The 17,199-nt window shown below is 43.1% G+C and overlaps 1 protein-coding gene across 1 annotated transcript; it reads right to left on the bottom strand.

Annotated features, from left to right (window-relative positions):
* Positions 1-10,680: 10,680 nt before the first annotated feature.
* Positions 10,681-11,685, bottom strand: LOC132881524 (G-protein coupled receptor 6). Its single transcript, XM_060914069.1, has one exon. The coding sequence runs from the start codon at positions 11,683-11,685 to the stop codon at positions 10,681-10,683; it is 1,005 nt and encodes a 334-aa protein (XP_060770052.1).
* Positions 11,686-17,199: the final 5,514 nt, after the last annotated feature.

The following is a 17,199-nucleotide window of genomic DNA, read 5'->3' as shown; positions in this document are numbered from 1 at the left end:
GGCTCATCTGAAATTTCATGACAGCAACACATCTCAAAAAAGTTGGGACAGGAGCAATAAGAGGCTGGAAAAGTTAAAGGTACAAAAAAGGAACAGCTGGAGGACCAAATTGCAACTCATTAGGTCAATTGGCAATAGGTCATTAACATGACTGGGTATAAAAAGAGCATCTTGGAGTGGCAGCGGCTCTCAGAAGTAAAGATGGGAAGAGGCTCACCAATCCCCCTAATTCTGCGCCGACAAATAGTGGAGTAACATCAGAAAGGAGTTCGACAGTGTAAAATTGCAAAGAGTTTGAACATATCATCATCTACAGTGCATAATATCCTCAAAAGATTCAGAGAATCTGGAAGAATCTCTGTGCGTAAGGGTCGAGGCCGGAAAACCATACTGGGTGCCCGTGATCTTCGGGCCCTTAGATGGCACTGCATCACATACAGGCATGCTTCTGTATTGGAAATCACAAAATGGGCTCAGGAATATTTCCAGAGAACATTATCTGTGAACACAATTCACCGTGCCATCCGCCGTTGCCAGCTAAAACTCTATAGTTCAAAGAAGAAGCCGTATCTAAACATGATCCAGAAGCGCAGACATCTTCTCTGGGCCAAAGCTCATTTAAAATGGACTGTGGCAAAGTGGAAAACTGTTCTGTGGTCAGACGAATCAAAATTTGAAGTTCTTATGGAAATCAGGGACGCCGTGTCATTCGGACTAAAGAGGAGAAGGACGACCCAAGTTGTTATCAGCACTCAGTTCAGAAGTCTGCATCTCTGATGGTATGGGGTTGCATTAGTGCGTGTGGCATGGGCAGCTTACACATCTGGAAAGACACCATCGATGCTGAAAGGTATATCCAGGTTCTAGAGCAACATATGCTCCCATCCAGATGATGTCTCTTTCAGGGAAGACCTTGCATTTTCCAACATGACAATGCCAAACCACATACTGCATCAATTACAGCATCATGGCTGCGTAGAAGAAGGGTCAGAGTACTGAACTGGCCAGCCTGCAGTCCAGACCTTTCACCCATAGAAAACATTTGGCGCATCATAAAACGGAAGATATGACAAAAAAGACCTAAGAAAGTTGAACAACTAGAATCCTACATTAGACAAGAATGGGTTAACATTCCTATCCCTAAACTTGAGCAACTTGTCTCCTCAGTCCCCAGATGTTTACAGACTGTTGTAAAGAGAAAAGGGGATGTCTCACAGTGGTAAACATGGCCTTGTCCCAACTTTTTTGAGATGTGTTGTTGTCATGAAATTTAAAATCACCTAATTTTTCTCTTGAAATGATACATTTTCTCAGTTTAAACATTTGATATGTCATCTAGGGCGGCACGGTGGTGTAGTGGTTAGCGCTGTCACCTCACAGCAAGAAGATCCAGGTTCAAGCCCCATGGCTGATGAGGGCCTTTCTGTGTGGAGTTTGCATGTTCTCCCCGTGTCCACGTGGGTTTCCTCCGGGTGCTCCGGTTTCCCCCACAGTCCAAAGACATGCAGGTTAGGTTAACTGGTGACTCTAAATTGACTATAGGTGTGAATGTGAGTGTGAATGGTTGTCTGTGTCAGCCCTGTGATGACTTGGTGACTTGTCCAGGGTGTACCCCGCCTTTCGCCCGTAGTCAGCTGGGATAGGCTCCAGCTTGCCTCCGACCCTGTAGAAGGATAAAGCAGCTAGAGATAATGAGATGAGATAGGTCATCTATGTTCTATTCTGAATAAAATATGGAATTTTGAAACTTCCACATCATTGCATTCCGTTTTTATTTACAATTTGTACTTTGTCCCAACTTTTTTGGAATCGGGCTTGTAAGTATTTACATATACAAATATAAAAAGAATAAGATAAGGGGAAGAGAGAAAGGGGGGGAGAGAGAGGAGGGGGAAAAGGGAAAAGGGGGGGCAGCAGGAGAGATATTGCACTTTATATTGCACATTATATTGCACATTGTGGGTGGCATGTGGCATAGTGGTTAGCGCTGTTGCCTCACAGCAAGAAGGTCCGGGTTTGAGCCCCGTGGCCGGCAAGGGCCTTTCTGTGCGGAGTTTGCATGTTCTCCCTGTGTCCGCATGGGTTTCCTCCGGGTGCTCCGGTTTCCCCCACAGTCCAAAGACATGCAGGTTAGGTTAACTGATGACTCTAAATTGACCGTAGGTGTGAATGTGAGTGTGAATGGTTGTCTGTGTCTATGTGTCACCCTGGTGACTTGTCCAGGGTGTACCCTGCCTTTCGCCTGTAGTCAGCTGGGATAGGCTCCAGCTTGCCTGCGACCCTGTAGAACAGGATAAAGCGGCTAGATATAATGAGATGAGATGAGATTGCACATTGTCCGGAATCGCTTATTGTTAGGCTAGGCTACTGCTCCTTCCTGTCCTCTGTCCTCCTGTTACCCCTCCTCCCCCCAGAGAGGAGTTGTACAGTCTGATGGCATGAGGGACAAAGGAGTTTTTGAGTCTGTTCGTCCTGCACTTGGGAAGGAGCATTCTGCCACTGAACAGGCTCCTCTGGTTGCTGATGACGGTGTGCAGAGGGTGACTGGCATCGTCCATGATGTTCAATAGTTTGTCCATAGACCTCTTCTCTGCCACCGTCACCAGAGAGTCCAGCTTCATGCCAACCACAGAGCCAGCCCGCCTGATCAGTTTGTCCAGCCTGGATGTGTCCTTCTTGGATGTGCTGCCCCCCCAGCACACCACGGTGTAAAACAGGACACTGGTGACCACAGACTGATAGACCATCCACAGGCGTTTCCTGCAGAGGTTAAAGGACTGCAGCCTCCTAAGGAAGTATAGCCTGCTCTGTCCCTTCCTGTATAAGTGTTTGGTGTTGCAAGTCCAGTTCAGCTTGCTGTCCAGCCACAGCCCGAGGTACTTGTAGGAATCCACAGCCTCCACCTTGACTCCCTCGATCAGAACTGGTCGTGACCTTGGTCTGGACGTCCCAAAGTCAATGACCAGCTCCTTGGTCTTCAAGGTATTGAGCTGCAGATAGTTCCTGTTGCACCACACAGCAAAGTCCCTCGCCAGGCCCCTATACTCCTCCTCTCTGTCATCACTGATACACCCAACGATGGCTGTGTCATCGGCAAACTTCTGAATGTGACACAGCTCAGAGTTGTAGCAGAAGTCTGTGGTGTACAGGGTGAAGAGAAGAGGGGTCAGCACCGTGCCCTGGGGTGCTCCAGTGCTGCTAATCACAGTGTCAGACATGATGTCCTTCAGCCTGACGTACTGCGGCCTGTCAGTGAGGTAGCTGGAGATCCAGGTGACCAGGCAGGGGTCCACTCGCATCCTGTTCAGTTTGTCCTGAAGCAGTAGGGGCTGGATGGTGTTGAAGGCACTCAAGAAGTCCAAGAAGAGGATCCTCACTGTGCCATTTCCCTTATCCAGATGCAAGTGGGCTCGGTGTAGCAGGTAGAGGATGGCATCTTCCACACCAACACCTGCCCGGTACGCAAACTGCAGACAGATACTCAGATGAGGGGTCAAGATAATTCTAATGAGCTCCAAAAGAAACTGATGGGGTTGTCTTATTTCAGAGTTTGTGGGTTGGTAGTCACTCCATATACCCAAATGTGCAAAAGCACTGAAAAGCACTGAGTTTTTCATCATATGTCCCCTTTAAAGGTCCCATGGCATGAAATTTTCACTTTCTGAGGTTTTTTAACGTTAAAATGAGTTCCTCTGACCTTCTTAAGTCACCCCAGTGGCTAGAAATTTCATAATGTGTATACCAAACTATGCCCACCCTTTGTCAACATTTGAGAATGGCGCGTCAAAATGGTGCGTTGATAGGCTCTTCCCTTTACTACGTCAGCAAGGGAGATGATCCCCACGCCCCCCCTCTGGATTCCCACCCACTGTATGGATTGCCCGCCCAGCTCAAAAGTTGCCACCAAACATGGAAGTTGCGCTGTACATGGATGTGACAACACAGAAAGGAGTCTGTTTTTACTGCCGACGGGAGAGCCCCTGAAGACGCAGTGGCTTAATTTAATTTACTCCAATAATACGCCGTCGAGTCTACCTAAGACGGTGTATGTTTGTCGGAAGCATTTTCCTGATGAATGTTTCCACAACTTGGGACAGTACAGGGCAGGTTTTGCACATCAACTGTCACTGAAGCCTGGGTCCGTACCAAGCATCCCTGCCGCATCAGCCACAAACAGCGAACAAGTAAGTGTATAACTGTTAAGTCGTTTTGCCATGTTTTAAAATCAGTGCGTTAGCCTTGCAATGGCTACATTAGCTGTGCAGCTAACCGCTTCCTGCAGTTAGCCAGGTACTCTGCGCTACAAAACCAAAAAGCATGCAGCATGCTCTGTTAAACTGAGTTTAGTCTGGAAATTGACTGTAACTTATGAGCTTATGTTTTGCCGTGTTTTAAAATCGGTGCGTTAGCCTTGCAATGGCTACATTAGCTGTGCAGCTAAATGCTTCCTGCAGTTAGCCAGGTACTTTGCATTACAAAACCAAAAAGCATGCAGCATGCTCTGTTATAATAGCCAATCAAAACAGTTTTTACAAAGACACCCACATTCTTTTTTTAAGTCGCTCGTTCATTTTATTTGTTTGTTTGTTCAGTAAAAACCCAAACATTTGTTGAATTTATTTTATTTCCTCGCGTCGCACCTTAATGACGTCAGCGCGCTGTATTTTTCCCTTCGCGGTTTGTTCCTTCTCTCTCGCCATAGTAAGACACCCACATCCGCTTGTTCTGACCCACTGGAGGTAGCGTCACAGTGCTGTTAGCCAATCAGAGGTAACACGTTTACATGTCATAAATATTAATGATATGCCACCCGCCACCCGCTCCTCCACCAAACTAGAACAGCCTGAAACAGGAGAACCACAGCATTTTTTTCCCCAAAACCGGCTCACAGGGCATTCATTCATACTAGAGACCACCGCACAATTCATGAAAAAACGATGCCATGGGACCTTTAAGGTGCTCCAGAAAGCACCTTTAATGGAAGTATTTGTATAAATGACAGTATTAATCAGTCCTTGATGTCTGCTAGGTTAGTGTTCAGTGACTGTGTCGACAAACCAAAAATTGAAAAGACTGAAAGATTGTGTATATGATGTCAAAAGAGAAGCTATGTCCATTACTCTAGCCTTAAGCTAATTTTAATCTAACATTTCCTTTATCTAAAAAGCCAAAGCAGGTTTGATGTCCATCCTTACTTGCTAGCAACATTAGACCATAAAAAGCAGCAGATGTTGATACAGCAGATACAGCAGATACAGTGCCTTGCAAATGTATTCATCCCCCTTGGTGTTGGTCCTGTTTTGTCACATTACAAGCTGGAATTAAAATGGATTTTTGGAGCGTTAGCACCATTTGATTTACACAACTCTTTAAAAGTGCACATCGTTTTTTTTTACTGTGACACAAACAATTATTAAGATGAAAAAACAGAAATCTGGAGTGTGCAAAAGTATTCAACCCCCCCCCCAAGTCAATACTTTGTAGAGCCACCTTATGCTACAATTACAGCTGCAAGTCTCTTGGGGTATGTCTCTATTAGCTTAGCACATCTAGCCACAGGGATTTTTGCCCATTCCTCAAGGCAAAACTGCTCCAACTCCTTCAAGTTAGATGGGTTGCACTGGTGTACAGCAATCTTCAAGTTATGCCACAGATTCTCAATTGGATTGGCTTTGATTAAGTCATTACAATATATTTAAATGTTTCCCTTTAAACCACTCCAGTGTAGCTTTAGCAGTATGTTTAGGGTCATTGTCCTGCATGTGAACCTTCATCCCAGTCTGAAACCTCTGGCTGACTCAAACAGGTTTTCCTCCAGAATTGCCCTGTATTTAGTGCCATCCATCTTTCCTTCTGTCCTGACCAGCTTTTCTGTCCCTGCAGATGAAAAGTATCCCCACAGCATGATCCTGCCATTACCATGCTTCACTGTAGGAATGGTGTTCTCAGGGTGTTGGGTTTGCACCACACATGACATTTCCCATGATGACCAAAAAGATCAATTTTTTGTCTCATTTGACCAGAGAATCTTCTTCCATGTGTTTGGGGAGTCTGCCACATGCTGTCGGGCAAACTCCAAATTTGTTTTCTTCAGCAATGGCTTTTTTCTGGCCACTCTTCCATCATGCCCCACTCTGTGGGGTGTACAGCTTAAAGTGATCTGATGGACAGATACTCCCATCTCTGCTGTGGATCTTTGCAGCTCCTTCAGTGTTATCTTTGGTGTCTTTGTTGAATCTCTGATTAATGCCCTCCTTGCTCAGTCTGTGAGTTTTGGTGGGCGGCCTTCTCTTGTCAGGTTTGCAGTGGTGCCATGTTCTTTCCATTTTGCTATAATGGATTTAATGGCACTCCCTGGGATATTCAAAGTTTGGGATATTTTTTAGAACCCAACCCTGATCTATACTTCTCCACAAGTTTGTCTCTGGCCTGTTTGGAGTGCATGTTGCTTGCAGAGTCAGGGTCCTTCCAGAACAGGCTTATTTATACAGACATCATGTGACAGATCATGTAACACTTTGATTGCACACAGGTGGATCTTAATCAACTAATTATGTGACTTATGAAGTGAATTGGTTGGACCAGGTCTTATTTAGGGATTTCATACGAAAGGGGGCAAATACTTATGCACACTCCAGATTTCTGTTTTTTTTTCATCTTAATTATTGTTTGTGTCACAATAAAAACAATGTGCACCTTTAAAGTGGTAGGCATATTGTGCTAACCCTCCAAAAATCCATTTTAATTCCAGCTTGTAATGTGACAAAACAGGATAAACACCAAGGGGGATGAATACTTTTGCAAGGCACTGTATTTGGGACAAAGGATCAATGTATCTTTTGGCAATCTATTTCATTTTGTATTCTCATATAAACTGGCTGGCTGGTTGAAAAGTGGTTCTGACATTTTTTGTTGAGGTGTAAATATATCCTTGTTAATATAAATATATAAAAAATGATTTATTATGGCAAATAAATCAGATTTATTATGGTAATAAATCATCTTTGCTGAAGCTATGATAATAAGAAAAACAATGATAATCCTGAATGATGGCAAGTCTGTATGTAACGTTTCCCAATGAGACTGGCAGCAATGATCATTCTTCTGCTCACTCAGGATGAGAGATAGAGCAGGGTACATGGGTGCAGTATTAATGAATATACCCTCAAAAATTGAAATGAAAGGATAAAGGAACAAGAAGACAATCAATGACAGCCAGACAAGACAATAAAAACTTACAGTGATTAAGAAATAGTGAGACACAGTAACACTTTCTATGAAACCCATAATCTCATCTCATCTCATCATCTCTAGCTGCTTTATCCTGTTCTACAGGGTCGCAGGCAAGCTGGAGCCTATCCCAGCTAACTACGGGCAAAAGGCAGGGTACACCCTGGACAAGTCGCCAGGTCATCACAGGCCTGACACATAGACACAGACAACCATTCACACTCACATTCGCACCTACGGTCAATTTAGAGTCACCGGTTCACCTAACCTGCATGTCTTTGGACTGTGGGGGAAACCGGAGTACCCAGAGGAAACCCACGCGGACACGGGGAGAACATGCAAACTCTGCACAGAAAGGCCCTTGCCAGCCAGGGCCCAAAAAATATCTTTTAAAAAAAATCCCTTTTCATCAAAATGTTTCACTTCAACATGAAACCCAGTGACTATCACTACTATTAATTCAAGAAATAAATGTTGTCACTGTGTGATTATGAATTAATGTGCCACAGTTGACCTTTTACACAAATGAACACGAACGCAACAGATGAGTTTTTTTCTCTTTTTCTTTTAATGAGCCTCTACTTTTAGATCCATCAGGCCTTTATGAATGTTTGGTGATGTCACTTTTATAGAGCGCAATAAAACTCAAGCATCTGTAAGAGTCCTGTCTCTTCAGTCAGGGTGACAACATGGACTACATACAAATGCTAAACCACATGTCATTCAACTCTCATGAACCAGAACACACAGTCACCACACACTACATGCTGTAACGCAAGCTTACTTGTAAAAATGTGTGGTGTGTGTCCCTGCACCTACAACTCTGTCACAGCTAAATGGAACAAACAGAGATAAATTAAAAAAACAACAACAACAACTAAATCAAATTTGTGTTACTAAGAATGTCAAGGGATAGTAGCCACAAGCATTTATAATACAGCTGTCCCTGGCCTTCCCTGCCTAAAACAGATGGCCATATGAATCTCTAACACATTTTGTTCTAAAACACAGGGTGAGTGATTTGCAATTAATCTTACTCAAAAAGTCAAAGTCCTTCCCACGCCTTACAGTACCTGGTATTCCTAGGCAGTCTCCCACTCAAGTACTAACCAGGCCCAACCTGTATGTGGCACATCGGGCAGCGCCAATCTCCGTTTCCATAGCCCTCGGCCTCTCACATAGCTAGGGTTAAAGTGGGGGGCTAGTCCTCTGGTAACCACGAGAGTTTAACTCCCCATGCACATCTGTATTGCAGCGTGCCTTGCCAGATGGCGGTACCATTTTTATGATGGTCTTTGGTATGACCCGACCATGAATAGAACTCCCGATCTCCTGCTCGAGAGGCGGACACGCTACCACTAGGCCACTAGTCAGTCTAATTAATCTTACTACTGGGTCAAATTTACCAGTTTAACCAACTGACCCATTTAACTTTTTAGATGTCTTTCCCTGGAATCCTGTGAAACACAGGGGCACTGGCTTCATATATTACAGTTTTAATTAGATCAACATTCACTGTCTGTTTGGAACATTCTGGAATCTGCAAGATCTACAGTTGAGGTCAGGTGTTTACATCCACCTAGGCACAAGCCATTCAAACTCAGTTTTTCACAACTTAACTCATTTCATGTTACCATACATTTTCTTTGTTCAGTTAATTATGGTATCTACCTTATTTCCATGAGATCATTTCAGAAGAAATATTCAATGGGTTTTAAAATGGACATACACTTTGTTAGTATTTGTTGACATTGACTTAATTTTTTATATGTATTAAAATCTTGGGGTCTGCCTTCCACAAGGTTTTCACAATACAGTATTTTACTGGAATTTCTGCTCATTCCTCCTGACAGAACTGCTGTAATTATTCAGGTTTGTGGGACTTCTTGCTCAGACATCCTTTTTCAGTTCAATCCACAAATTTTGTATTGTGGAAAGGAATCTTTATGATGACCACGCCAATACCTTTACTTTGTTGTATTTTTGTTACAACTTTGGAGGTATGCTTAGAATCACTGTCCAGCTGTGATCACCCAGTTGTGACCAAGTTTTCATTTTCTCACTGATGTCTTGAGGTTTTGATTCAGTATTTCTCCTTCCTCATGATGATATATTTTCGAAAATGCACCAGTTCCTTATCCAGCAATACAGCCCCCACAACATGATGCTGCCACCCCATGCTTCACACATTTTTTTCCCCTGAGGTCTTGGCTGAATTTCTTGGATTTTCTCATAGTATCAAGGACATAAAAGGAACTGGTTCTAAAATACAGCCTCAGGTGTACTCCAATTAACTCTTAATTATGACAAAGAACCAATCAGAAGATTCTAAAAGTCATTACATTAATTTTTGGAGTTTTCCAGACTGTTTAAAGAGACAGTCAATTTGGTATATCTTTAGTGAAACAATTTTAACAGATAGAGATCACAGACAGCGGTCACATGAGCATACTACATGGAAGAGTGTTCAAGATTCCTTTAGAAATGTTCTTCAGATTTCAGTTCGACAGAAAGAAACTCAGTGCTGTTAATTTCAGAACACATTGTCCTAGTTAGGAAACCTTTATTCCTGAACAACTGTTGTATTAAAATAAAACAATGCAGTGTTCCCAACTAATCAATCTAACTAAATAAATAACCATTCTTTACAACCATGGTGAGCAGAAAAGCATCTCAGAAAGCACAACTCATTGAACACACTTTTAGTCCATGTCAGTGAATGGGATTTGTTACACTGTTACACATTTTTTGTAACGTTGACTCTCCAGCACACTTTACTTTGTCTGAATCAAATGCTTTTTTAATTAAAAGTGAATGTGGTGAGCTTTTGTCATGTATGTCAGTTCAGCTACTATTAGGATATTCTAGCCACAAAATATGTGGACGTTTGGCTTTGTAACTGTTTTCTTGTTAGCTGTGGAAGTTAACTAATATTTAGGAAATGTGTCTATTCTTTTTTTCTGCACATTTTGGTGTCAAACATCATGTGCACAAAAGATGCATCAACTTAAGTGTTGTGTGCGATTTACAAAAAAATATTGCAGGAACGAATTTAACTCCCTTTCTTTTCCATATAAAAACACTTTCAGAGATGGTTTTACAAGATTAAAAAAAAAATCTATCACACAAATCACAAAACTCACATGACTGTACAATACTGCTTTGGCATGTAAAATCTTCATATAAAGTGCTGGGGTTTTTGTTTGTTTGTTTGTTTGTTTGTCTGTTTGTTTGTTTTTTTATTTTTACTTCAAATAAATCGGATACATTCTGAAAGTGAGGTTTTTACTTTGTCACAAAAGTCCGTTGTTCACAGCGTTAAGACCGACTCATGACTGGCTCGAGTGTAAATAAAGTGCAACTGCGTAACTGACTAAATTATTTCACACTATCGTTCTTGCAGATGCAGTCAAGGTGTAGTGAGTTTTAAGGATAAAAAAGGTGTCGCATCTAGACCTCGCTCGGTGATCTGGAACGACAGGACACGTCGGTGCGCCCGCTGCCGCAGAAAAGTACGTAGAGCGAGCGCTGGATCTCGGTGTTGCGGTACGCGTAGATGATCGGGTTGATCATGGAGTTGTAGGTGGCTGGAAGTAGTGTGGCATACGTGTATACGGCCGGGTCCTTGGGCTCGCCTACCAAGCAGTAAATGGCGAAGGGCAGCCAGCTCGCGCCAAACGTGCCCAGGACGATGGCAAGCGTGGAGACACCTTTCTTGGTGGCGGCGTAGTGCGACGGCGCGAGGAAGTGGCGCTGGAGCGCTATCTGGTGCGCGTGGCGGCACACGATTTTGCAGATCTTGCAGTAGAGGCCGAGCATGAGGACGAAAATGGTGAAGAAGGCCACAGAGAGGAATGCCACGTTGGTGCGCGTGAGCGGCGGCACGACGCTGCAGGAGGCCGGATCATGCACGCAGTTCCAGCCGAGCACCGGCAGCACGCCGAGGCCCAGCGACGCTCCCCACGCGCCCAGCAGCATCAAGTGCACGCAGTGCAACGTTCTCTCCGACAGGTACGTGAGCGCGTTGTACAGAGAGAAGTAGCGGTCCACGGTGATGGCCAGCAGGCTGCTGATCGAGGCTGTGAAGGAGGCTACGAGGAAACCGACTGTGATCAGGCTGACCGTCTCCGACGAGATCAAGTATTGGAACGCAAAGTTCAAGATCAGTCCCACTCCCGCGAGCAGGTCAGCAGTCGCAAGGCTTCCGATCAGGATGAACATCGGAGTGCGAAGAGTCGGCGTATAAAAGATGATCGCCACCACGATGGCGTTCTCACATGCGATCACAGTCCCTGAGAGGCACAGTATAATGTCCCATGGGTTTATGGGAAAGTCAAGAAGCAAAGAGGATGAGGAAAGCGCCAGGCTGCTGTTTCCGCTGAAGGCTCCGGCTTCTACCCACGAGGCCATGGGGAATCGCGCCACACTCTCGTTCGCTGTTGCGCTCTCATTCATCTTTATAGTGATTACCCTGCAAAGACACAGCTGAGTATTAATAAAGAGATCAGGAGAAAGACCAAAACTTTTAATGCAACATGAAACCAAAGGTTTATGTTTAATTTCGCACTCCATAAACATGGGATCGCAAATGCGTTTTATAAAACTCATATACTGGACCAGTATAAATATGAAAAAACAATTGATACATATTACACCGGCTAATAAGCTAATGTGCTGTCCATGGTGCTGAAACGAAACTCTGTCCTACTACAGCAAAGTAGCGCATCGATGAAAATCAAACGCAATAGTGATGAAGTTAAATATTAAGATCCCAAGCGAGAAAATCAACCAATCCGGCCCACGTACCTTTTTCTTTACATTAAGGAAAACTGTTCTCCGTGTAAAACTTCCTGTAAAAGCTTCTTGACTTGGTGAAAGCAGAGGCTGTCCACAAACATGAAGGTTTGAGTCAAAGCATTGACCATACAGATCTGAAGGCAGCACGAGAAGTGTATGTGTTTGTGAAAACCTTGCAGTGCACTAAAAACACGAATGACGTCAAGGACACCCCCCCCCCCCCCCGCATGCGTTATCAAGAAATGAAGCGCATTAACTGTCACATTAACGCCAATACCATAGTATTACAAACATTATTATATATTGCACAACCGGTTTTCTGGATAACTTTGTAGCACATATTGGCTGTAAATTAATGTTAATCAGTAGGATATGAGTCAACCAAGGGAGCTGTGTGTAAGCACTGTGACCTTTTCATTGCGACTGAAAACAAAAACAACACTTTTTTGAGATTTCAGTGCAAGCAGTCCATCCAAAGTTAGGAATCATAGGTTCCCAACATAACAAATCCAGCTAATTATCATACAGGCATGTATTGTTCATTATGAATTGGATCAGTTTCTCCTAATCACCTGTTACAGAAATAGACTGTCCTCTATACTACTTGTAGACAATCGGAGTAATTCAAGGAACCACGATTTGCACCATTTTATTTTTTGTCTTGCATAGAATACTGGTGAGACAGTACCCTGTTGTTGTTGTTGTTGTATTGTTTTTTTAATTGGCCATTCACATGTAACACCAGACCTTGCTGATCGCACCAGTGTGATAAGCCTACTTAACATCTTATATTACAAAACAGACAAACAGCTTATTATATAACATGATATGCATACTCTGTTTTTGTATGAACAAAAGGCCTATGAAAAAAGTGGTATTTTTCCACTTCAGGGATCAGAAGAACTGCAAGGAAAGAATAATTTTTATATACAATATTATAATATTATCATACATTAGGCATATCATATATTAGGCATCAAAAGGAGTCAGTTGAGGTGGTTCAGGCACCTTGTTAGGATGCCCCCGGACACCTCCCAGGGGAGGCTCTCTGGGCATGCCCCACCGGGAGGAGACCCCAGGGCAGACCCAGGACACGCTGGAGAGATTACATCTCTCGCCTGGCCTGGGAATGCCTCAGTATTCCCCCAGAAGAGCTGGTGGAGGTGGCCGGGGAGAGGGAAGTCTGGGTAGCTCTGCTTAGGCTGCTACCCCCACAACCCAGACCTGGATAAGCAGTAGAAAATGGATAGGCATATCAGGTGAAAAGTCAAATTCAATCCAAATTGCTTGAAACTGCTCTCACTGAATTCAGAATTGAATGCTAAACAACATACTTTTTACAGAATTACAATATGTTTATCTGTTCTTGAGATATTACAAATCAAAGATTGAAAAAAAACAGCTTAATTTTTAGAAAACTGACCTAATATTATGTATTAGGATAACATGGTCCAAAATGGGCCTTGTTAACGAATGAGATCAAATGTTTTTTTCTTAAAGGTAGACTGCATTTCAGGGCGGCACGGTGGTGTAGTGGTTAGCGCTGTCGCCTCACAGCAAGAAGGTCCTGGGTTCGAGCCCCGGGGCCGGCGAGGGCCTTTCTGTGTGGAGTTTGCATGTTCTCCCCGTGTCCGCGTGGGTTTCCTCCGCGTGCTCCGGTTTCCCCCACAGTCCAAAGACATGCAGGTTAGGTTAACTGGTGACTCTAAATTGACTGTAGGTGTGAATGTGAGTGTGAATGGTTGTCTGTGTCTATGTGTCAGCCCTGTGATGACCTGGCGACTTGTCCAGGGTGTACCCCGCCTTTCGCCCGTAGTCAGCTGGGATAGGCTCCAGCTTGCCTGCGACCCTGTAGAAGGATAAAGCGGCTAGAGATAATGAGATGAGATGAGATGAGATGAGACTGCATTTCAGATTTTTTAAGTGTCGGTCATAAAAAGAATTTTTCCCTGACACCCAATTATTTTTGTTTAGTGGACCAAAAGCTACTGAATTCAAATCACAGACTTCCAATTTTATTAGTTTTTTTTTAAATAGAACAATTAATTAATTTAATGGCCCTAAATTCTCTGCTATTTTTTCCTGCTTCAACATGACCCAATTCAAGATGCTATGTCACATGGTGGGCTTTCCCCATTCACGCAAGGCACTGTGGGATACAAATTTGAAACAGGAGAGGAAAATGGAGGACATGAGTGTGCGAATGAAACGTGAAAGCCTGACTACAGTAACAGAAAGTGAGAAGAAAAGAGGTTATGTTGCAAAGGAAAAGAAACACAGGACCAAACTAATAAATATCTGCGGTCAGCGAGCACCTCGGTGTGATCAGTTATTCGTTTAGTGACAGAATGATGTAACTGTCAGTGCACAGTCAAAGGTACACTTGTAGATGGCAGTAATGCAGCACTGTGGATGTCAGCTGCCGTAAAACCTAAAAGAAGAAGAAGAAGAAGAAGAAGAAGAAGAAGGTGGTAAACCTGCCCATGCACACAGACTTTCTCTGTCTGCTTGACTGTGAAGCAAGTGATTTCATGCACATTATTTGCTAGGGAATCCCCTCAAATTAAATAACTTCCCAGCCACTGAATGGCCTGATATTTTGTGAGATATTACAGAAATAAACATATATCACAATGACCAAATTTCAGAGGGAACTAAATTTCAGCAATTTTATGAAATCGAAAGGCTGTCTAGCATTAATAACTTTTCTTTGGAAAGCACAGATTATAAGCTTTTTAATGATAGTATTCATGATAGAAAATATTCAAGAGTTAAGCAATGACAGATTTGAAAACTCAGATGAGCGTCTGCATGCACAGTTTTCACAGCACAGCCAGCAAGTGTCTGATATGCCTACTTACATTCTCTTTTAACGTGCAAGGCATTGTAATGTTCATAGTATAATAACCAGGTCTGAGTTCAGTATATACTTCAATGCATGTTAAAATACAAAATGCAACTTAAAACTCTAAGGTGTTTTTTTTAAAACTAGTAATGGTTCCAAGACATGTTAAAGTTTCTGAACAAAAAGAGCCTAAGAGCTGCTGCCAAGATCATGGTCCTGCATAACATGCAAAAAAACATTTTCTTTAACATTGTGTAGGTGTGATAACAGAGCACTCCATCTAAGGGCATTCTTGTCTCTCCACAAACTCTTCAGCTCTCTCTCACTCTTAGTCCACACCGCAACGGATTCAGGTGAATCTGATAAAATTGTTTAGCGTTTCGGCCTGGCGTCCACACGGCACCGGCGTTTTGGGTGCCCCAAAACGAAATCTTTTGAGAACGGGTTCCAGAGTGGAAAGATCTGGCAACAGCACCATTGCGAAGTCGTCTGGATGAGTAGAACGGATTTGTTTTCGATGACGTCACAACCACATGTGCTTCACGCCGGGTAGAAGAGTAACGAACTCGATGCGAGTTGTCAACAAATCCTATAACTTGGTTCATGAAACGCGCTTACAAAATATTTTCACTGTGAATATTTATTGTGTAACGGTGCAAAGTGAGAGAGAGAGAGAGAGAGAGAGAGAGAGAGAATAACCCTTAGGACAGAGTCAATCCCGCCAGCAAAAATAGGGAAAAAAAAGGAGCGATCTCACCTCTTCAGATGTTGGTTTAAGTCCTACAATACATTCCTCAAAAAGGGCGTAGAAGAACAAATTAATCCATCAACGTGTAGCATTCAATTTATTCCGGACCATTAAAGACGCCGCCTTCCGCGTAGAATCATACGTCATCCTCTCCGCCATATTGGATGGGGCAAAGCGGAGAATAAAGATGCCTCATTCATGTGCTGCGTTTAACTGTACCAACAGGTTTGCCGTCCAAACGAGATCACATGGGATTACCTTTCACAGGTGAGACTGGAAAAATACTTTTCATTGTATTTGGTCATTATAACGTAATTTTACGAACAGATTTTTCTGACTGTGGCTAATATGAAGTCTCGCGCATAATAGTTTATGCGCATGCATCCTTACTTCTTCTATTATTCTGGTGTCTCCGATGGGACCGTCTTACAGCGCACCTAGAGGTGTGGCATGTGTACTGCATCGTTTTCAGCAAGCGTTGCGTTGCCATATGTACCTGATATTTTACTGATCCGTTGCCCATGTGGATGCGATTTTTTTTTTAAATCTCATTGCCGTTGTCGTGTGGATGTAGCCTTATTCTTGGGCCTAGAATGTGGGAACAATTATCTGTGCTGAGTTCCCCAAAAACATCATAGCACAAAGATCATCATTAAATGGTAGAGCGAGCAGCACAATGAACACACTCTCTCCTAGTTAAGATGCTCTTAGCATTAAGAGGCTTTTGGGAAACCCACCACCGGTCAGTTAATTCACAAGGCATTTGCACTGGATGGCATTCCAGCGGGATTTAAATGCATGCGCAATGAACACAATTTGTACCTTATTAGATGCTTCAGATTCAAACATGTCATTAGAACTAAATGTAACAATTATGACCGGTAATGCAAAATCTTAGACGAGTATTAATAATTAACATATAATAATTTCAACATTTCAACTGGCCAGCTCTGCACAACAATCTGTGAAGGCCATTATATTTATCACGCTTTGAATAGAATGTATTTAGAAATTTTGTTTTGCCACTTGAATTTTCTTAGGAAAGCAACATTTTTGTATCATTTTTTGTTGTTGTTGTTTGTATGTAGCCCAAGGGACAGCCCATAGACAAGTTATCTGGCCACCAGAGTGTTAAGACAACTAGTGAAAGCAGCAGTGGTAAACGAGGTCTTCCCAAACTTCTTGGGACAACATGCAAGAAGAATCAGAGGTAGAGGAGGAAAAGCATATAAGCAGTGAGGTCATTCATGGGCCAGGACATTCTGTCCCAACAAACTGTCAACCATTGACCAATGTAGAGACTTGGTGTTCACTATCAAAGTGGTCCATTGTGCCACTTCCAGATCAGGACTATCATATTTGGGTACCGATACTATTAACCCTGGACTAATGGACCATTCATGTCAACATTGCCTGACACCAAACAGTCCTTAAGAGACCAATCTGGGATGATAACACTCTTCTGGCACTTCTGGAAAGTCTTCAGCTTCAGAAAGCTTCTGTGAATGACCAATGCAGTTGCTGTCATCACTTCTAGCATCCTTAACAGACACTATTGCCACAAATGAGAGCCTGACTG

This window comes from Neoarius graeffei, chromosome 2, assembly GCF_027579695.1.
Source record: "Neoarius graeffei isolate fNeoGra1 chromosome 2, fNeoGra1.pri, whole genome shotgun sequence".
NCBI lineage: Eukaryota > Metazoa > Chordata > Actinopteri > Siluriformes > Ariidae > Neoarius > Neoarius graeffei.
The sequence above is the reverse complement of the archived record's forward strand: the minus strand, read 5'-3'. Positions and strand labels throughout refer to the sequence as shown.

Excerpts from the sequence above, each read along its gene's own strand:
- LOC132881524 (XM_060914069.1), bottom strand. The coding sequence starts at position 11,685 with ATGAATGAGAGCGCAACAGCGAACGAGAGTGTGGCGCGATTCCCCATG.